The 23,163-nt window shown below is 41.6% G+C and overlaps 1 protein-coding gene across 5 annotated transcripts in view; it reads right to left on the reverse strand.

Moving 5' to 3' along the window:
* Nucleotides 1-23,163, reverse strand: part of EHBP1 (EH domain binding protein 1) — a 210,753-nt gene that overhangs the window by 159,070 nt on the left and 28,520 nt on the right. For all 5 annotated transcript variants that reach the window (XM_062571439.1, XM_062571442.1, XM_062571441.1 and 2 more), the window contains exons 3-5: nt 20,848-20,905; nt 10,155-10,250; nt 810-863 (exon numbers count right to left, since the gene is read on the reverse strand). In XM_062571439.1, the coding sequence (XP_062427423.1) occupies nt 810-863; nt 10,155-10,250; nt 20,848-20,905 (208 nt within the window). The remainder of the gene's footprint in view (nt 1-809; nt 864-10,154; nt 10,251-20,847; nt 20,906-23,163) is intronic.

Below are 23,163 nucleotides of genomic sequence, written 5' to 3' on the forward strand. Positions count from 1 at the left end.
CGCCAGCTCTGCACAGAGGAAGGAAAGGAGAGCGATGGTCTACCAAGCCCTGGCTCCGTGTGATTTAGAGCCCCGCCGCTCGGCACAGCGCGTCGTTCGTGCAGCCCTCAAGAGCTCGGCTCCCCGGGAAGCCCTAGGGGCCCGTGACTCCTCCGAGCCAGGATTCGCACAGGAGCCGCCGCCTCGTACGTTGCTGCGGGCGTAGGAGGCCGCGCTCGCCCGAGCTGGCCCCGCGCCTGCCGCCTCACACCTGCACGCGGGAGAGCGGCGAGCGCGCCGCGATTTTCTTGCCCTTTGGTTTGGTGACCGGGGCTAGTCCCACTCCTCCACCCTGCCTCAATTTCCTCATTTCTAAAGCGAAGATGAGGAAATTGTGCTTTTCACTGAAGAGCAATATTCAAAACTGAAAAGGGTGTGCGCTGCAGCTCACGACGTGCAGATGTCAGAACCCAGCTCTAGCTTGTTCACTCCCCTGCTCTCAGAAGAATAATGTGTTATAATCCTCAAAATAGTGACTCATAACCTAGCTATAACTTGTTTACTCCATGGTTCACAGAAAAATAACGCAAGACAGACTAATTCTTACAGAACAGGGAAGAAATTTAAGCTGTGTAGTATAGTACTCCCCTCTCCTGTATTTTAATCAGGACATAACAATAATTATTTTAATAAGGCTTTATTTTTCTTACTACGGAACAAAGTTTTAGTGCAGTTGGCAGCTCAAACTTTTTCAGCAGACACCATTTAATCTTTTAAATCATTAAGGCTTACATATATGAGAAGAAAAACATAACAACATTCCAGCTTACATTCTCTATGACAAACGTCCATTCTTTGTCTTCAAATTCTTCAGCATGGGGATCCTAGAAAAACAGAACAGAGAACTTAAGTCTAAAAATAATCCAGGGTGTAAGAAATTATAACTCAGCCAACATTTTTAAGTGAAAAATCATACGCGTTTTTACCCACTAAAGATGTCACAAAAGAATACTTTAGCTAGGATGGAGACTTCAATGGATGTCAATAAGATGATGAATAAGCTGGCATAAAACCTTAAGTAATAATTTAATATAGATTCCCACAGAGATGAGACTCATTCTGATATGGGCCTGTAATTTTATTTCCTTTCATCCAGGGGAAAAGAAAGAGGAAAAAAAAATTAGCTCTTAAGCTAACAAAACCGCGCCTTGCAGAAAACAGTGGAGGAAGCCGCTGTTCCTACCACAACGGAGAAAGCATCTATACCCAGTATCAAACCAACCATCCCAATCTCCTAATGTCCAAATTTCATTAGCATTAGCAGAGGCCCAGGGTCACGGCACCAGCAGAACCCCTCATGTCACCATAGATCACTTAATACCTATCCTTACCTCACCATGTTTCTATCAAATCACATGCAAGCAACAAGAAACATTTTCACCTACAGAAGATACACAGTGTGCTTCAGATTTCTGGCATTTGTTTCAAAGTAATGCGCTTTCAGCGCAGCACTGTGGTCTATCCTGTGGCTGCCTGAAATTAAGCTAACAGTGGGGACACTAAGTCATGCCTCTGCCAGGGATTCTTCTGCAAAAGACTCCCCCCCCCCCAGCAATTTATCATCTAGTTCTGAACAAATATCACAATAACTTCTACTCCTTCCCTTGCAACACACACTCTCACACTACGAGAATGCAGCTTTAGGCTCTCCTCCTGACACAAAGACTAATTTTGCTGTACTTCAACTTTACCCTATTAAGATTTTTGTTAACTAACAAATGCATAACAAACAGCAGCAAAAAAAGAAGTATTGCTTTCTTTTTCCAGCACACAAGAAGTTGTAAGGTGTGTTCTTAGATATAAACCCCGTCTTTGAATGAATTCCAGCAACATTTCGAAGAGGACATCACGCTGCAGGCTACACGCCAGCCTCCTCCAGGGCAGTCTGGGCTGCAGAACCCAGCAGAGGGGTTCGCTGTTCTGCCGGACCCCTGCAAAACGCCGGCTCTCCTCACGGGAACTCCGACGCTGGGCATCAACCACAGCCAATTCAGCAACACGTCGTACAATCACGAGCTACATATTTAATAGCTACAGCCATAGCTGTCATGTGAAAGATGTATTAAAAATGCATTACCTTCAAAACGTGTTTTAAATTCAGAAACAATATAAAATGATGTTACTAGAAATAGGTGTCATTTTAATACATAACTTTTATAAAGATTAAAGACAATCTGAATATTTTGCATACTACAAACAAGCATAAAGCATATTGTACTGCTAGCCATAATGATATAAGGGCAACTACATACCCAAATTATGTCTAGATATGTTCTTTTTCCAATGAATGCATTTGTAAATATCAGATTATGTAACTCTATACCCATCACATTAATCAGCTTTGTAGAATTATACATTGTGTAAATAATGTGTGTGACACCTAGCTGGTTTGCTGTAGACCAGTTCTACACATACCATTTTCTATATTCTAGCTATTAAACACTTACCATTTTTCATGAGTTAACCTGGGGCAATTACCTTTTTTATTTAATTGCTTCCTCCAATACAGCATAAAAATGATACAATGAGATTTAATGAGATCATTAATCATTTTGTGTTTTAATAAGCTACTCTTTAATAAGTGACTGAACTCTCTAATATTTCATCCAGCTTTATTTTTTGCACAACAGTCCTGAGAGCTGGTAACATGAGCTTGTAGGTTTACCTAAAACTACTCGCAAAGTCAGGGTATTGTTACCTGGTATTTTCTTCTGTGCAACAAACCGAACAATCTTTGCCTTTGTCCATGCAAGGCAATAATCTATAGAGAAAACCAAAGCTCTTCTATTAATGGCAATAATGCCAATTTGCATCTCTGAAGACTATAGAATCAGGTGTTTTGCTGTGTATTTCTGATAAACAGACAGATCAAAATAATATAACAAAAGGACTTGATGTTCACATGCACGCTAACACATTGTTGAATAGAGTTGTAAAGACTTCTGAAATAATGAACTCCAGTATATTAACCACAAATTCCCTATTACTTAGAGTAAAAAATAAAAATGAAAAGCTTCAAATGCTTGTCTGAGTCACCCTCTAATGAACAACCTCACCAAAAATTCAGAGGGTATGAAATACACTAAAATCAGGCATTTTGCATATATGGAACATATTTCATATCTAAAGACTACTGTAAGATTTAACAAATAAGAATCGAGAATTTTTAAAAGACTGCTCTTCTTCCTAGCCTTTTAAAATGCCTCAGGAACGGAAAACCCTGAATAAATTTATAGACATACATGTCCTATTGCAACAGCTAGGTAAGCTGGCTTCACTCTTCTTGCTAACATGCTTTTACAAGAAATCCAAGGAGCAGCTCGCATAGCCCTGTTTCGAGTTAACTCGCAGCCCCGTTAGGTGGTCAGCATCAACAGGTACTTGTGCAGTTACAGTTGCATCGTTTCTGTTGTAGCCTCTCTTTCGCCCTTTGGGTGAACATTTCCATGAGTGGTCACTTATAAAAAGTGATGCTTCCATAATCCTGGCTAATCCTTCAATTTGTTTTGGATTTATAGAGGGTAAATACAAACACAAAAGTCTAACAGCATATACTTTCCTCCCTATTTTATGGCTATCCCAGACTCTCCCACACAAGACTCAAGTGGCTGATTTTGCAAGCTGTTGCTTGAGGCCTGCACAGCTCAGCACTTTCTGGAAAAGAATGCCAGTACAGTAGAAAGAGCAGCCCTAGTGGTAACAGTTAATTTGAAATTTGCAGCGTATGGAAGTCCTCCCTGATAATACAGTGCACAACCCCGTCTCACCTGCAAGTACAGAAAACTATTCCCCGAGCTTGAAAACAAAGTGCCTTAAAATGTGCAGCTGCAAACCCCTAAAATCAAGTTACTACAAACAGACCTCGCTCTCCTCTTCCCTTCTGAAAGTAAATGATAATGAGAACTACCTGAACAAATACAGCCTCTTCATACCATCACCATACCATTACTTCACTGTATTACAAAAGCAACATGAGTTGGCAAGAGCCGAGCGGTTTCCTGATAACGCTCATTCACTTCACAGAGTGCTGCAGATACAAAACCACACTCCTTAGCCAACATTCACTGTGGTTTTGCCTTGATCTGGAAACTGAGAGTACTTGTATAAATGGACATTTCTCCTCATTTACTGTATTTAAAAAGAAAGAAAGAAAAGCATCATCCTTAATGACAGGACATCACCTTTCTCACTCACCGTTTGCCTATTACCATAGACTCCCCTGAGATGATCATTTCTCCAGCTCTCATCCCAAGGTCAGCAAAGTGCTTTGGTCCACCCACTTAAACCTGGCCCGTCCCATGTTTGCCCAGTAACTGTTAACTGCCTCCTTGAGACTCCCTGGCCCTAAACAAGCTCAGTCCTGCAACCTCTCTTCCTCTGCACCCCCAGCCATCAGTCATTTTCTGCAAGCCTGATCTGCCCATCTGTTTGCCAACTGCCAGAAAACAGACTACTCCTCTGGATTAGTGCACAGGAAAAGCAACAGGGGATTTGTGTGTCACATTTTCACGCTCTCTGTTGAGCGATCTATCACCAGTCCATTCAGCAAAGATCTGCATCGAGAACTAGGCCCTTTCTACAGGGCATGAGGTGGTTTCAGATGCCTGAAGACAGGCTACCATTTTCCCATAAGTTTGGGCTATCGTTAGAGCTATTTTTCTATCTCTAGAAATGGGAATGAAAGAAAGATATCAGTATAACAAAGGAGTGACTACTCCTTCCCCTAAATCATCAGCCAGAAGTGTGGAAAACCTTCAGACTGTTGGTATCCTCAAAATCCTTTTTTCTTTCCTTCCCAATGCCTCCTCCCTAGGCTTTCCTGGCTGCTGAAGCATGTCTTTCAATTATTTTACTTTATACCAGCCTTAATCTTTGGTCTTTCTTCTTGGGGAATAACTACTTAAGAACTGTCATATTGAATCAGATCAAGCGATTACTGAGTTCACGGTCTGTCCTCTGCAAGTGGCCAACAGCAGATGCTCTGGGTACACCAGCATCTATCCTCAGCATTTCTATTTAGCTCTTCAAAGTTGCAGACGATTCAAAACTCGACCCAATTCTTGTCCCTTTCAATGCTGTTTGCAGAGGTCTGATTAGTCTAAAAAAGTCACATACCTCTGGTCAGCTTTTATTCATTGAATTTCTGCAAAGCAGCAAGCTCCAGGCAAACTGGCAGACACGTCCCTCTCCATCACTGCACCAAGTTAATGATAGCTCACGCTTTCCTGTCCAGCATCCAGGCTAGAGAGGCAACAAAGCTCAATTTTTTTTAAATAGTTTCTAAAATTAGCCCCCACACTAAGCCTGAAAATTTTATTTCATGTGAAGAGTTTTACATTTTTCACATCCTTGATCTCATGCTTTTTGTATCTGACATGCAGCATCTGGTCCATACAGCCATTTTTCCTATTAGAGAGTATCACCCACAGCGTCACTCCTAAATGGAAACAAGCACACCGTGAACCTGGATCTGCTCTTTGCTGCTAGGAAATCACTTGATTGTCTCAGAGGAAAAAGCCTCAAGGCATCGGCTTTGCTGCAGCATCACTCCAGCAAATGCTACTCTATGGTAAAGTCAGTCACATGAATTTGAGCATAGCATATAATAAACCTACAGACTTAATGGTAAAAAACAAAACACCCATAGACCACAAGAACGTGAATCAGCTTTTGTCGCGAGATAGATTTTGATCACTGCTACAAAGGAATAACCTTTTGGCAATTATTTCCTGTATTACCGTACGAGAGCCAAAAAATGGCTTTGTCCACGGTGGTACTACTGAGTATTAGCACTAATATCACTAGAGAGCCAATGGCTCTACACTAAGCTATTTCACACCTGCAAGACGTGTCACACACACTCTGCTTACCTGGAATGATGACACTCATACTAGTCAGCTGTCCTTATTTATACATATTTATATAAATGTATAGTTATATACATATATTTAGAGAAAATATAATTTTTTTTTCATTCAGTCTTAAAGAAAGCCAGAGTTACTGAATGTCCCCATATACATTTGTCCTTCTGCCTCACTGCCAGCCCACTTTTCCCCCCTCTTTCTTCCCTACACCTCATGTAGAACTGGAGGAAAGCGAACTGTGCAGGAATAGCCCTCAAAGACCAAGAGCCACAAGACTTACCAGTGCCTTCTGAGGGTGGAGAAAAGGTGGTGTTTCAGTAACGGTGCAAAACTTGACAAGGGGCTACCCGCAACTTACTACTCACCTTGTAAAATCCTGGACTGCAGTTTCTCATGATGACGATGTTTAGTAAAACACCTTCCCCACCACTTCAACTTAAATTCCAGAGAGAAAGCCAACAGTATATACCCCAAACCCAGGCAAACGCTGCTCGTGCATGGTGAATAGGCCAGGGCCAGCATCATCACCAAAACACACTATTTGACTCAGGCTTCCAAGTGAGATATGGGATTTGTTCAGAGAGGTGTATAGAGATAGGAGTACTTTCAACAAAGCAAGGCCCCTTATATGCTCTGTTTTTTTCTTATTTTACTCTAAGCATTTATTTTTGTGCTTAAAAGCATATGCCTTTTTCAAAAAAAAAAAAACCACTTTTCAAACTTTGGAATGGATTAGTAATCTTTCCTTTTTGTTGCAATTGTAAACTAGTATGATAAAACATGTGTATTGCTGACAAAATGAGTGTTTTCTGTAATACAGCAAAGCAAAGTCCATGCCTACCCCCAAAGAGCAAATATCTCCACTTCAGAAGTTCAGTTTAAGCCAGGCAATAATGATACTGCAATTTAAATCCTCATAGCATAATTGACACATTCACTTAGCTTCATTATAAGCACTAGGCTTACTCAATACTAAAAATTTCTCCTTTAAAATCTCTCCCAATTGAAACATGTATGCATTTGCACAGAAAAAAGAACACACACACACAAATACATAGGCTTTCATATATGACAGGTAAACCTTGCTTATGTATGGACTCTTAAAAAAAAAAAAAAAAAAAGAACCTCTGGAGTGCAACCATGGAAACAGTGAAAAATGTAAATTCAGCTAGCTTTTCTGGCATTTGTGGATCTTTCTATGAAAGCAATAGAGATCATGGACTTAAAATGTACAACAGGTTTATTGTTTCACAGTACTTCTTTCTTCCCATTTTGGTCAAGAATATAATGACATAAATGTAGAACAGGGCAAAGAAAGAAGTGAAACTTTCAGAACAGCTGGAACTTTTTATTTAATTAGCACTTTAACTAGCTAGATGGACAGGAACTAAAACTAGTTAAGAGATGATGAATCAGTTCACGTTCCCACTTGATGCTTTCTCTTTAAACGAGTCGAGAGCATTCTAAAGTGTCACCAGCAACCCACAATTATGTGAAAAGATTTTTTTATTTTATTTGAAATGACAATTTCCTAGGAGCGACACTCTCTCCTAAATGCTTAGTTCTGCTTGCTTCAGAATGACAGCTCTACCGCTGAAACGATCTAATACCCAAAACTGGGACACGCAGATAATGCAACCTGCCCAGTCGGTTGACTGATCACATGCGCTTTGCTAGCCAGTTCTCAAGTGTCCACTGGTGACTGCTGAAGAGGATATTCTTAACATTCCCATCAGTACTTGAAGCTGCGACTTATCTCCTAATCCTACCAGTAACACATTTCAACAGCCACTTACAAACACAGGGCTGCTACGGTGCGAATCGTTTCCCAAAACACGTAGCTGTCTATTTTGGAGTCCGCTCTCTGCCTCCCCTGCACTTCTATTTCAAACAGCACCACCACTGGGCTAATTTGTTATCTTTGATTCTTACAAAGCTCCGCCAGAGCGACCTGCTCCCGCCACGCGGCTCTGCCAACGCGGATGCAGAGCCGGCCGCCTGCCCGAGGTCCGCGGCTGCAACGAACGAGGACGCTTCGGGTTTGTTAAACAACAGGACCGCGTTACGTGCGCTTATCCCAAAGCGTCAGGCGTTCGGCCGCCGCTCTCCTTCACAGCGAGCCGTTCCGAAAGGAACTTCTACGTCTACACAACCGCAAAACGAGCTGTCTTTTTTCTGAGCTTTTCTGCTTTAACTGTTTTAGCCTCCCTCCTGCCAGAGGAGGCAGTGATATAAATAACCAAGCCAGCTCCCAAAAAGGTTGCTGCAGTGTGCTATTACACACCTCCCTCTTCACTCGGGCACTGACCTGCCAGCCCACGAGCCGGGCAAAATACAGCTAGCTCTTGCCGAACGGATCTTAGCCAGCACGTATCGGTGACAGAAACTCCCCCAGCTCTGCCGGGGTCAGGGCATATTCTGCGCCGCAGCTGAAGTGGCGCTGTACGAGTCAACCGCTTCATTCGGAGTACTAGGCACGGAATTAACTGCACCGGCCCCATATTCTGCCCGCAGTAATACGTCATTCAAAGCTAAATCATCCAGGCAGAGTGCTCTTCTCATGCAGACGCTGCTCCCAGAAAGCACAGCCGCTGGGGTTAGTCACACTTCTCCCTCTCTTCCCCGCTCCGCCGTGTGATGGGCCGCACAGACACACAGACGCGCTTTGGGGAAGAGAGGACCAAAGAACAGCTCTGTCTGCAAAGTCCCAGTGCTGGGTAAAATTAAGCGTGTAGTAATAGCAAGCACTGGCTCCAGAGGCCCTTCTCTCCCATCGCTACCTTGTTGCAGCCCCATCGCTGCAGGTCAGCTCGCTGCAGTGGCGCCACCTCGAGTCTGCGGCTGTGCCACAAAATACAACCGTGCAGTGCTGCAGCTAAGAATAAAAACGAGTGTGGGGTGGCAGAAGACGGGAGATGTTTTTACCTCCAAAGCCATTCATCACAGACTTGCAGCCAGAAGGAACTTAATTTATAGCTCTTCACACAACAGGCATTATACACATATTCAAGAATTACGTACATTTCTGCTTCAGCTTAAATGTTAAAAATATTAAAGAACTTCCCAAGTGTTACATAACCATATCCAATTTGAATAGATATGCAATGTACTCATATAATGGTGTTAAACTTCTTAATCCAAGTAGAGGCCCTTGAAGCATGCAAAGGCAAATGACTTTTGCCAGTGAACTTTTGAACTTCAGTTGAGGAAAATGTGCTTGCTGAGACATAAATTTATGACAGTTAGCATCACCAGCAACCCAGGATCTTTCACTCCATTGGCCATCCCAAGAACAAAAAAGCATAAGAGAGAAGCCCCCTTTTATGCTTAATGAACCAAGTAATAAATTCTCATCCTAAGGCTAGCCAGGGGCCGCTTCTAAGCTGTTATCCAGGGGAGCCCCAAAAAGCAAAGAAACATAAAAATCACTAATTAGAAAATAATTATGTTACTGTTGTCCTAAGTTGTAAAAGGTGCAATTTCTAAATAAAAACAGCCAGAACGTAGCTGAAGACAGCAGACTGAAGAACCAGAAAGAGCTAAAGGAATCAAAGTCCCTGAAGTCTTCCTCAGCCTCCTGGATAACCTCCCACGCTATCGTATATGCAAAGCTGCACTGCTTATCTTTACGCAGAAAGGACTTTGCCCAATGATAATTGAGCAGTAAGTCCTAGCACAACCACCCTCTTCTCTCCCTGCTTCACAGGAAGGGAGATGAGCACTTAAAAACAAGAACAAGCAGGAAGCGTGATGAGACTTTTTTATTAAACAGAAAAAAAAAAAATACATTTCCTAGAACTCCCACACAAAATCCTAAAATTATCTGACCTACTCTATTATTCCACATCTGCTTCTAAGGCTATGACATGTGTGACACAGTAAATACTATGAAATTAAAAGCTGGATTCTGTTTCGTAGTCAATAGCATAAGAAAAACTGTCATTGCACTGCAACTCAACAAACGAGTCTAGGAATGGCTGTGCTGTGACTTCTCCTGGCTTATACTATTTAGGGAAACATACTAAACCTACGCCAAATTAGACCTCTGTCCAGCAAACACTTACACGTGTACACTATGCAAATGACTAGTCATAAATCAACTCAATGAGATATAATAAGTTCTGGACCCAAGCTTGTGAAGTAAATAAAATCGGCAAGATTAGGCCTTTATGAATGTAATTTGAAGTCTCTAGGCAGCGTTATTTATACATCGCATATGAAATTAAGAAAGATTATGCTTTACAAACATACCTTAAAAAGCGTCACGGTGATTTCCACATTTTCAGGAACAGGCCACACCACCACCCCACGGTATGGGTTTTTGATTCCAGGCTGCCAGCTATGAGCCTAAAAGGAAAGAAAGAAGTTGTCTTAACACCAATATAAAAGTGCTGACTTGACTTCCACGGGACCGGCGTAGATAGATGCAACAGTTTCTGACACCATGAAGACTGCTGTTTTAAATATTTGACTCTACTGAACCCTACAAAAAACATCATTAAGAATGTAAGGAAACTCAGATTATTAGCAGGAGTTTTTCCACTGAACCAAAACTGTCCCTTGCAAGGTCCTGCATTCTGGTTTCTAAGTACACAGTTTAGATCAGGACATGCAAAACACTGCAGAAGTGAAAGCCACAAGCAAAGACAGAGCTTCCAGAACAAGTGGGGCTTTATTTTGTTTTTATCTAGATGAGGGGATGCTAAATGTCTTTTTGCTCTAGTTAAAAAAATAAACAACAATTTAGAGTACAGATTAAATGCTACTAAAGCATTTATACTCTTAAGAATACATTGCAGTATCTACAACTAGAAAAGATCATGACAGAACACAGTAAAGTCCCTGAGAACTTGCCTATCTCTGATTATCAGTCTGGATGGACGGAGGGCCTGTATTTAAATTGTAACAGCTAGTCCTGAAAAACGCCATGTGTGAGCATTTCTATTTTGGAACAAGTATGCTTTTCCCCTGGCTTAGCTTAATCCATTTGGTGATGCTGTAAGGCAGAAACGAGGGAGGGAAGCTGATACACAAATGATTGCTGAGCAGCAGCAATGTTATTAAAAACTTTAAATTTTCTTTAGGAAAAAAAAAATGTTTAATCTAGCTGCTGTTATCTGAAGCCAATCAAGTGAGCTTCCCCTCTCCAATTCTAGCGTATCTCTCTGTCCATTAATCCAGAGTTCTGAGTGTTGAACAGGACTGCAAAATTCCCTATTAGAACAAATTATTGCTATAATAAGGTTAGTAGAATTTGCATCTTGGTTACCCTAGGGTTATCTGGGCAACTTCAAACATGAATTTACTATACCAAAGTGGGAAAGACACAGATGGTGAAACAGTCCTACTGGACCACACAAAGGCAACAGTTCTCAGCTGCTGTGTGTGTAGTAAGCAGAGCGCATCCTAGATGCCAGGTTCACGTTTGACAGCCCCATCACACACACCTGCTGCTGACATGAGACCTCTTGCATTCAAGCGGGCTGTCAGGAAGCAACGTCCTCCCTCTTGGGGCCACCAGAGCCTGCAGCACCCCAGGCACCACAGCACGCTCGCTCTTCTCTCTAATCCCACACGCTACGCAGAGCAGAGCCCTGCAGATTAACTAAAGGTGACCATAACTGCTAAAGCAGCAGGGGCAAGAAAGGAAGGATGCAAAAGGCAGAGGCAGAAGATCCAGGAAGAGAGATAAGGAATGGAGACGCTATTAGTAAAATTCAGCCTATGCAACCAACAGAGAAAAAAGTCCTACTTCCACGGCTACATATCGACACTCACACACACTTTTCCATCTTGTTATTTTCATTTTCATGCTCAGTATCGGCAACTCTTGTGATTTTAACACAAATTTTTGCAATTTTGGTGTTCTGCTCTCAGAGCTCTTCGAGTTGGATCAGAAATTTCATTACCATTTCCACTCTTTGTGCTTGCAAAGTAAACTTAACGAACATCACTGGGCAGAAAGTGGGGGGGGGGGGGAAGAGCAAGAGAACCTTGTTACCTGTAATTTTTAATTCCATGAATTTCAACCACATCTCATAATTCTAAGGCAGGCATTTTTGAATAACTGAGCACACAATGCTGTTCAGAGTTTTACTCTACAAGTACATTTTGTCCAACAAAAAAGATGTTTTGCAAGCAGCATGACAGACAACTGTAGTTGTCATATCCACAGCTGCAGCCTGCACCTCCCGCCCTTCCAGAAGCCCTGCAGTCCCCCACGTTGCTCTCCACTTGTCCGACCAGGATATTCAGCAGGATTTAAGGCACTGATCCAGAGCTACACAAATGCTGCATGAGCACAGACTGGCTGGCAAGCATCTTGGAAGAGGACAGAATTAAAAGCCAACTTCTCCTCCACAGGGGCACAAATTTAGATCTTCATTCTCTTTCAAATACCAATTTTCACAAAATTCATGGGAACTTATGGCACATCTGGGACCTCTGCTGTTCTTTCAGTTTGGGTGTCAGATGACAACCCGTATGGTCAAACCTTGCTCAGCTAAAGATCACTTGTTCTGTTTATCAAAAAACTAAAAAGCAAGCATGCACTGATACAATTAAAGCTTGAATAGAGGAATTTCATCTGCACTGTCTCCTAGCAGGGCAGTTAGCGAGCCACAACGAAAAAGAACAACCTTATGTATGTACCCAAAACCACACATGTACACGCATACATACGTATGAACAATTTTCTGTTACTGTAACTCAACAGGCAGGTCACTGAAAGCAACAGCTAGGAGCCTGCAAGTCCTAGCTAATGAGCTTTTAAAGCAAAGCTGTTCTGCAGTCAGCTGGATGTTATTAAAGCCTCCTCTAGCTTTGAAAAAGAAACACTGTACCACGCAAACAGCCTCACAGATAAAGATAACATCAAATCTACGTGCCTGGGTTGCTGGGAGGGAGGAAAGGAAAGTGAGGAGTAAAGGTAGGGGGAGAAAGGGAAAACAGAGGAAGGACTAACAGCCCAGAATAATGTAAAGTTAACAGGGCGAGTGTTATGATAACTCAATAGCTCTCATGTCAGAGCCCCTGTGCTGCAGTTTGAGGGCAAATATGGACTGAACTCTTTTAAAACTCCCAAAATATAAGCCTTTGCTTTGGTATTTAAATCAGATCAGGCCACTAATGCAAACTGTATTTCTAGTATTTCTAGTCCTCATTTTGAGAGAGGCAATTTTTGCCCAGGTTTATAAAAAGCTAGTAATTGGGCAGTACTGAGCAGTGTGCCTCAAGCCTAATTCTCACCTTTTAACTCAATTTCCTACTGAGTTGCACTTCCCAGACCACTTTTCCTCATCTCCTGCTACTCTTCACTTCCTGGTTTCACATCTTTTCTTAGAGGCACAGGAACAGAAGTGGTCAAAGAATGGCAACGGCCAGCAGCAGTGACCTGGCTCCCAGGCAGTCCCTGGGCCCTGCAGGCACCTCTGGAGAGAGCCAGAGCCCGGAGAGAGGCTAGAGAGAGGGGCAGAGAGGGGTGGAAATGCTCTGCTGCATTTCCAGGAGAAAAGCAATACTCTCTTTCTCTCCCCACTGGAAAATGAGAGGAAAAGATATAACAAGAAAGATATTATCAATAAGGAAACAAGAGCTACAGAAGGGGTCACTAAAATATTCTATAAATAGACTAGAACTGTGAACACGACAACACCATCCAACCTACTAGAGAACTGTGGCACAAAACATAATTAATTACCCACCGTGGGCTGACCTGGACCCTCTCAAACTGCATCCCACTCTCTGCAGACAAATTTGGAAAACGCAATTAACAGAGGCCTCAAAAGATGATGCCCTCCCTTGCACAGCTTTCTTAGAAAGAGATACATTGCCGTGAAGCTCAAAACTAAGTAATTTCATAAACACTGTGGGGAATAAAGGATTAGCTACCATCAGCTCCATGGAATACAACAGAATGTATAAACAGTTATGTATAAGTCCTGCGACATCCTCTTACAGGGAGCAGGGAAAATAGGGGAAAAAATCTTAGCTGATTCCTGGAGGGGGGGGGTGGAACCCACAGAAGAAATTGAATATCATCCTTGCTTACAGTTACTGCTCAGATACCAGATTATGGAACGTAAATAGAACATTATTTTAAATCTAAATGAAAGACGAAGTTGAAGTCGATGTCAAACCAAGAACTTTGGTTTCATAGATGAAGGCAACAAACACCACCAGCAGCTGTTCATCAGGGAAGGTCTTCAGGAAGAAAAGTTTTGCCAACTGCTGGAGGATCAGCATGGGTGGAAGCAAGAACAGGTATGAAGAGCTCTGCGGCTTGTCTCTCCAGTCGGCTGTCCAAAGCACAGGAGCCAAGCAGGAGCTTAGGGCAGCTCAGCCGTACGGCACGTCCCTCTCCTTCACAGCATTACCCAGGCAGAATGCTCCAACAGAACAGGAGAAAACATGAAAGAATAGATGAATAGAAGAGGAGGAGCTGACAACCTACAGCCGCATCCCTCGTCCGCCACCTCCACACCAGCACAGCTGACTGGAGACTGAGCATTGCTCGTTTGCTCTACATGGCAAGTCCCACCAGAGCTGCACACCACCTGGGGCCAGCCAAGGTCAGCACGACCCAGCTGCCAACAGACCGCTGCTAAAGGGATGGACTGCAAAATGCCATCCATTCCCCCACACCAAAGAAAACCTCAACAGCAGTTTGTGGGGGGACAGCTTCCTCTTCTGCACCACAGCTCAGTGTCACAGATGGAGGAGATAAATTGTAGACAATACTGCATACTACAGGTTGCATCCCCATGGTCACCTTGAGATCACTGTTTGGCCCGCCAGTTCAAGAGGTCAGGCACCAGAACAACATTCCCCATCGCACGGCTGCCCTAGGACCCAATCCAGAAAGACCAGCGTGTGTCAAAGAGGAGAGCTGAAAGCCTGAAAACTCCGGGTGGCTATCACGCAACCCATCACTGTCCACCTCCACCAAAAGTGGACGAGGAAATGGGCAAATTCCCACAAGCCTTCCCACGAATCTCTGCACTTTGTGAGCATGCACATGTGTTACAAGTGTAATGACATGCAGTATTTAGCAGTATTGGTGCTAAAAAGCTACAGATTACTAAATCTGGAAAAGAAGCTGAAACTGGTCCTTCAGAAACAAGTTCTTTAGCATTCAACTGGCTGTTCAAAGTTAATTTGACACATACACATTCATGACATATTCCTTCAATTCATGATTCATGCTTTTCATGCTTTTTTTTCTTCTTCCTCTAGACCCTTGCCTTACTCACTGCCCAGGATAGATGATGCTCAGACAGAGCGCAACAATTTAGTTTCCCATTCTCATTATTCAGTTTCTGGCTTTATTTACTGGGCTTCTTAACGAATTTAAAAAAGATTTTATTATCTTAAAATACTAAGAAACTGAATGCACAATTACTTTCCTTAGAGTTTTCCAGGATATCCATATCACTTTTAGTCACTGCATTTCAGAATGTCACCCAAATTTAAGTGTACTGTATCCCTGGGAACACAAGGGCATTATGGTCTCCAATTCACAAGCAGAGAAAGAATAGCCGGTCTCTACCCCACTAATTGTGGATGGTCTGTTTAAATCAGCTAGGTCTTGGCTTCGTAGGTATTAAGCATGAAACAATCTTTTGTTTTGCTTTGTTTTCCAAAGCCAAGATTTCTTTGTTTTCAACTGCAATGCTGGCTGCTCTACGCTGCTGCAGGTCAGTCACCATGTGCTAGATACCTTTTAAATGGGGAAATGCATCAAATCAATCTTTAATACTCTATATAGTCTCAGTAAGGAACTTTGCAGATGAGGATGGGGCAAAATACAATTCCCCAAGGCACCGTTTTACCACATCACAGAGAGGCAGCCTTTCTTTTATGTCCTATACCTCCTTTAATACACACCTTCCACCTTCCTTACTAAAGGAGCAGTTTTGCTCACTGCTCAGTCCTCATGTTCTCCCTTGCCACACTCTGCTTAACAAGGTGGGAATGTCACCAAAGGAAAAAAAAAAACGCAATCGCCTTCCTGCAATGCCTAAAAGGCACCAACCATTAAAATGTCTCATTAATTTTGAGCATTTGCCTTCGCAACCCTAAGATTTTTCACCTGCATGGTTTCCATGTTTTAATGACAAGTCAAAAAGCCCCAGAAGTGCCATTACTGAACTGCACTGGTCTGAGGTAGCCATCAAACGTGGGACTCACAGTGCACGCCTTTGCAGCTCAAGTCGGCGAAGAGGCAGGCAGGGCTGGCACTAGGCAATGAAGTAGCTACCAAAAGCAACTACAAATTGCCAAGGACAGTAAAATGGGTTGCCTAGTTGCTGATTTACTTGCACCACCTCCTGGAGAAGCTGGGCTGGCTGCTGTTGCCGACACGGGATCAGCCATCGCGTGCAAGGGCACTGGGCACTCCCAAAGCACGAAGAACAGCAGCAGGACTTTCCTTTCCCCTCCCCAGGCAGGGAAGCCTCGAGTGTGGTTCAGTGACAGCAGGATATTACCCCCTACCTGTGTGCAAGCCACTAGAGACAGAACAGATGCGCATTTTGCCCGATGAATCGGTCATTTCGTACACTGCAGAGGGAAATGTCGAATCTCAGGATCTCTCAGTACCAAAATGCACTCCAAAGCATACAGATAGGCCCTTTTTACTCCATCCCTGTGCCCCTATTTCTGTTGGCTCTGCTGTTACTGCTGAAGTCCTTTCCCAGCTCCCCTGTTCCTACTCCCCTACATTTGAAAGTTTTCCTTACAGCTGCCGCAAAAGAATCGAAATCACAGGAAAGGCACCTTCTTCTCAGCTTTGATACAAAAAGAATCATTGAAGAAAAATTCTGTCAAGCTCTTGGAAACAAGTGCAAATTTGATTCTTCAGAGGCACAAAATCTAACCAGAAGCCTGTGTACGTTCACAGTTACAGCAGAAAGTACCTCCTTGACACCATGGCAACATCTCTTTTCAAAATATAATTTCTTATAGTTCAAAGCCTGGAAATCCTAGAGTATCTTAGTGAAGTAAAGGCAAACATCTTACAACACATTTTCCCCTTGTTCTACATGAAAACAAGGACATTCCTCCTCCTTCTCTCTCAAAAAAAAAGAAAGAAAGAAAAAGAAAAAGAAAAAGAAAAAAAGAAAAGAAGAAAAGAAGAAAGGCAAGTTCAGAATTTCAGGGCTTGAAAACTTGAGGGTAACATACCAGTGTGACAGATGCTGAAGAGGAAGAGCTAAGCAAGTCCATTGCTACAAGGTTAACCTCCTGTAAACCATGGAGGTTGGTAATTGTATAAACAGAGTTTCAAAAGTTGTGGCAAGACACATCTCTAGATTCTGATATAAGAACATTTACACCCAGCAGACTGGCGATTTTTTTCCTTTTTTCTCAAGATAGAAGTTCACTTTAGCTCAATCGTGGCTCAGTAATTCTGTGAGTCTGTGGATCATCATCAGTTGTTCTAAATTCCCAGCACACACAATAAAGATGCCCAACTACACAGAGTCGGTTTGTCTTCACATACCTCTTTAAAAGCATCAAAGTCTGACTTGCTCAGACAGAGCAGATTCCAGAACAGAGTTATAAGTAATTTAAATATATGTTAAGGTCAGTAACTTCTAGATGTTTTTAAGGTCTTGATCTATCTATCAGGCTACCACTCAAACGCTCTTTCAAAATAGCTGTTGCTGTTTGGCTGAAATATTCTTAAAATTAATAATCTTAACATATTTACAGCTTCCTAAGCCACATTTCCAAGAGCAACAACTAAAATATTCATCAGACTCCTGCACTTGATGCTGTCCATGATTTCTTCTAACTGAGGGTCTAATTTGTAATTTACCCAGAGATAAAATGTGGGCCAAAGGCACCAACATCAAAAAAAAAAAAAAGAAAAAAAGAAAAAGAAAAAGAAAAAAAGACAGAAGAGAGAGCTTGAAAGGACATCAAGAACTCAGCCTTTGGCTCAAAAGCATCTTAAGATTACTTTTACTAAGTAGGCCAGTCCCATATGTACACAGCATTATTATATCATCTTTAAAGTTAAGCTACATTTTTGAATACCATAACTATCTGTTAGGGATATCTCTAACCCTCAACTATCTGAAAAGTTCACATAGTTCATCATCTGTGAAGAATTCTTTACATTATCTTTACAGTATGACCTCAACCCTCTCTCCCTTCTCAAAGCTGAAAAACACAGAAGAGTATTAATGTTTGATACGCTGAGCTCAGTGTCTGTCAAAAATAAAGTAAGAGGAAATATTCATTTGACTTGCTTCCAAGAAAGCAATTAGATGAAAGAAATAACACACAGAATACAGAATTTTACTGACAGAATGACTAAGAGATCGAGAACACTTATTGATCTACAGTCTTGAACCCAAACAACACAAATCGTATCAACTTACCTTAGCTTTAAAATAAACCTTGTCCAAAGTCCAGGCCTTAGAGCCATTCAGCACCCTTTAAAATACCTTTGTGGAATATTACTAGACAATAATTCATTAATTAGCTAGAGACTTTTCTGAGTCTCAGGCAAACTGGGGAGTTTACCTGAGAGGTGTACTTAGTGCCTGAAGACCAAAAGAATGACACATGGAGGAATATATATTCTAGAACTTTATGGTCTGGCTGAAATAACTTCAGCTCAAAAGCTGAGCCAGTGTCAGAAATTCCTCTCACCAGGATGCACTGTTGCCACTGGACCCTAAGGCACCACAGCCACAACGGCCAGGGCAGGAGCCCCACACTTTGCAGAGCTCCCACTGGACACTGGTTAGGGCTTCTGTTTCTGAATATATTCTGAACCCCAACAAACAACATTCATGGATAAATATTCTGCTTTCCACCAAGTTTTTCAGAGTTACAGTTTTTGTGTGAGAATTACATTTATTATTCTGCTTTATCTTTTGTTGCTCTGTTGTACAGATGCTAAAGGAAACAAAAATAGAAAAGGTATCACAGGGTAAGCCACACAGGCCACTTACCATACATCAGCAGATACTGCTTAAACACATTCTTACTTTGTGCCATAAATCTGAAGTTTGAGCTAGTTTTATCTTTCAATGAAAGAGGAATAATCTGACTAGTTTTGCTGAAGAATAAAAGCATGCACAGAAGCAGTTATCTTGGAAAATATATTAGACTAAGTTCACACTCTTGTTTGCTCACCATGTGATATCTTTGGATACCCATCCCCTAGAGCAGTTAGGATGGATACACTGGAGTATGCATGGTTCTGCAGTCTGTTTCAGTCAGTATCCAGGCTTTATCTAAAACAGCTTAGAATAGGTTAGACCTCATGTCAAAGATAAAATAAAGCAAGCGTGCATTGCAATCAAAAAGGACATGAGTCTAGAGGAAGGTATCAGTTAACAAAAAAAATAGTCTCTGCTGAGTAGGGTAAGGAACCATCCCGTCAAGTTTTCAAAATCAGATTCTTCAATATAAAATGATCCCAGGATTTTCTGCCTTTTGAGTACTCAGCAGTTCTTTTCCTCTACGACTTCCCAGAGTTCCTGGAAACACCATTCTGAGTTACACGTACACACAGAGAGAGCTTAAACCATCTCTATTTAAATTTTGTAATTCTTTAATATTTCAAAGACTGAGTTCAGAGATTCCCTCTTCTGGGCAAAATTACGTAACATAAGCCTGGCTAGAGTAAAAGGTAGTAAGGGTGAGGAGAGGGAATGAGCAAGTATGGCTAAGTGATCTCTGAAAATGAGCTGCTCCAGGAAAGGGAGGAAAGCCAGCACACATTCCTTCCCTCTGCAAATCTGCCCAGGGGCCAGAACACTTCTCCAGCTCATTCATGTTCCCCCACTTCTAAGCAGCTTTTGGGTAGACAGGGAACAGCTCTACACCAGAGGACACAAGGTGACAAAGAAATCTCCAACATGACCAACAACTTCCAAAACATGGTACACCTGGAATCAACTCTCTAGACACCTGGTAGACTAGTGACTGCTAGGACTGACAAAAAATTTTCCTTCTCATTAGCCAATATGATCCTTACCACAGAAGATATTACAGAGTATTTAGAAATGTCTGCCATTTGTTTCACTGTCAGTGCAAACAGTAGACATTTTTAGGTTCATTTTGTATGGACAAAAAGGCACAAAACCACACTGTCCATCTGCCTTTCCCTTCTCTTCACAACCAAAGGGGACATCACATAGGTTTAAAATCAGAGCAGTAGGATTCAGCAGTGAAGGGAAGTGTAGCAACATTTAACAACGGTACAGTAATCTCAGCAGGTTTTCAGATTTGTTACTGTAGGGAGAAAAGTAAGATAAATCTCACAGAAGAGAGGGTTACTCTGCATGCTTGCAAACTTTTTCACATCAAAACACACATGCAAAACAGATGTTATGAATGCCCAAATACTGGACAAACTTCACTTGGAACTTCCCTTTCTTCAGGCTGCCAAGTCATTAGCCATAAAACACAATTTCATAAGCTTCCTTGCAGTGTTTGTGGGAGTAAAATGTTAAAATTTCATTCAAAGATGTATCACAGGGCTAAAAGAGCCTGCTTTTATTCTTTTTCATTTCCAGTATTTTCTAGTTGTAAAACAGCCTCTTTTTCAGGCTTTATATTCCTATTGTAGGGATGTCAGATTCTTTAACACCTTTTATACTTTTAAAATTATATTTAAGATGCTTCTAGAAGTGGAATAGATTATTCTTTCCAATTAGATCTAGCAATTAATAACTAAAATTGAACTGATTGTCATACATTTACACTAAACAAATAGGTATGCTGAAATTAGAATTCTTATTTAAGTGTTTCCATAAATTAGTCTTGACATTAAGAGCAGCTTATTCTGAACTTCATGGCTAAACTGAGTTTAAAATAAAGATTTCTCATTTATTCTGCTGCTCCCCACAGGCAAGAAAACAACCCTCAAACAGCTGATTATTTCTCAGTAAAATAGGGACTTATTAAGCAATCAACTAACCTTAGAGGATTTTCTTCGACTTCTTCTTGTCCAAACCACCACTAGTTTATCTGGCTGCCTGTTGAGGAAAAGGAAGAAATAGCTTAATTTATAACAAGACCAGTAAGTACAGTTTATATTAGAACGTCTGCAATACATAACAACATCCTTAGTGGACAGATTATCTTTAAAAATAGCTTATCTTAAAAGCACTCTCAGGATCAGTCATTTAACAGGAAAAACAACATTGTGTTTATAGAAAAATGCTGCCCTCCAGTCAGCACACTAATGTCACCCTTCTTATTGTGCTCTCCCAGCCTGCAAACATCTCCCAACAGCAAGGAGGATATCTGAGTGGAGCACAGAACAGGACTCAGCCCACAGGTCACCTCTGCAAATCTGGCCTCTAAATGTGCTTTTGAAATAAGTCAGTCCCAAAATAAACATCAATACAGACTCTAGTTTGAAGCAGCCATGCTTAAAAGGGACTGCTAAATAGCATAGAAGAAAGGTGATTTCACTTACTTTCTGATAACAAAAACATCCAGAATAATTTTTCATCCCCAAAAGAGTATTCTACTTTATTACCTCAAATAGCAAGAGATGCAAGTACTGCATCACTCCAAGAGCTCACAGGAGGAGCTTCCTCACTCTCTACCCAGAAGGACAAGGATGCTGAAATTCAAAGTGGCTCTCCAAACAATTGTTTATTAGGTATTTGCAATGAATTGAGATGGAAACTCAACAAGGGACACTTCCAGTACAAGTCATTCTCTCTTAAATTTCCAAGCTTTAATTCTTTGCTAAGAGTTACAGCCCTATTAATCCTACAATTGTCCCTAAGTGATTTTTGATGTTGACATAACTTCTAGAGTTTTTTTGACCCATGATGTCACTTCCCATCTTCCGATCACATTCCTGGTCCCACTTTCAGCCCAACCTTCTTCCAGAGACTCCTGACCCTCCGTTCTGGTCTGGGTTCCCATTCCTGGCTTCTGACACTACTTCCACTAGTGAGAGCTTGACCAAAAATCCATCTGCACATGAATTTCAACGGAGCTCACAACTCCACTTGAAAGCGTTATATCTGTGACCCTCTGCCTGAAAAACACTGCTGCTGAGTTTTGGAGATACAGTAGTACAAGAATCCCTAGGTTTCTAAAGCCAACAACAAATTCTGTTTTCTATTAGACGAATCATAGGAAAAACATATGTCACAGAGAGAGGGAAAAAAATTAAGATAAGATGCACTCGAAGCATTTGTTAAATGATGCACTTAAAATCCATCCAAGCATTTTGAATTAAAAAGCGATGTTCACACTACAATCCTAGTATTTCTTCTCAGGGAGACTATATCTACTTCATAACTAACTCTTTTCAAACGAGAACCCAAAATATTTTAACAATCAAGAGTTCGAGTGTTGACTACCATATTATCCGCTTTCCTGCAAAACAGTTCATAATTTCTGCAGGCTGCAATAAAATTAATATATCACCTACAATTCACATTTAAATCCCACTAGAACTAAAGTTACCATGAAGGGTGCAGTTAAAGGCCAGCTCCTGTGAAGGAGATATGGGTGTTGGGTTGTATTTTCTATTCTGCATCCTGCTGTACTCCTTTAAGAAGTATCTTCAGTTTTTATTTGGGATAAATAGAATGTGAAATAAACTACTCATTTTTAAATTGTGTAAATTCACTCATATGGCTTGTTTAGGAGGCCTAAACTGTTAGTCAGCAATGTTAGTCAGCTGCAAAAAGTTGCAGCTTTTCCTGTAAAACCTTGCTTGACAATGACATCAACTTGTTACACTTTGAAAGCTCCTTGCCTGCTATTAAGCATGTTATGTTCTCATTTGTCCTTGTACCCTCCATTAACTTTAATGCAAGTAGTGTTTGCGCTGCCCCGGGGCGGGAGGGGGAAATCACCAAGCAGTTTCTTTGACGCAGAACTACCCAAATTCATGTCTACAATAAACTTTTTCTTCCACCCAAGTTATTTCACTTTGCACTTTAAAGCGGACTGATTCATGTTTCAGAAAATAGCTTGTGAACCAAATTTCATTTAAACTTGACTCATTTGATACTAAGATCGCCTCTGAGCATAAAACAATGCCAAAAGCAACACGGTAGGAGGAGAAAGAAAAAGCTGCCATACATCTACTGGTGCTGGTAGCTGAGGCAGAGAAGATGTGTCGTCCAAGACCGCTCCCTCTCTTTTGAAAAAGCACAGTGTTTCGGTAGCAAATCTCTTCCCTAGCCCCCCTCACACAAATCAACGGCACACCTGCAGTGAAGCCGCCCTGCTCAGGTCCGGCTGAGCACCAGATACCATA

The sequence above is a fragment of the Rhea pennata genome, chromosome 3 (assembly GCF_028389875.1).
Source record: "Rhea pennata isolate bPtePen1 chromosome 3, bPtePen1.pri, whole genome shotgun sequence".
Taxonomy (NCBI): domain Eukaryota; kingdom Metazoa; phylum Chordata; class Aves; order Rheiformes; family Rheidae; genus Rhea; species Rhea pennata.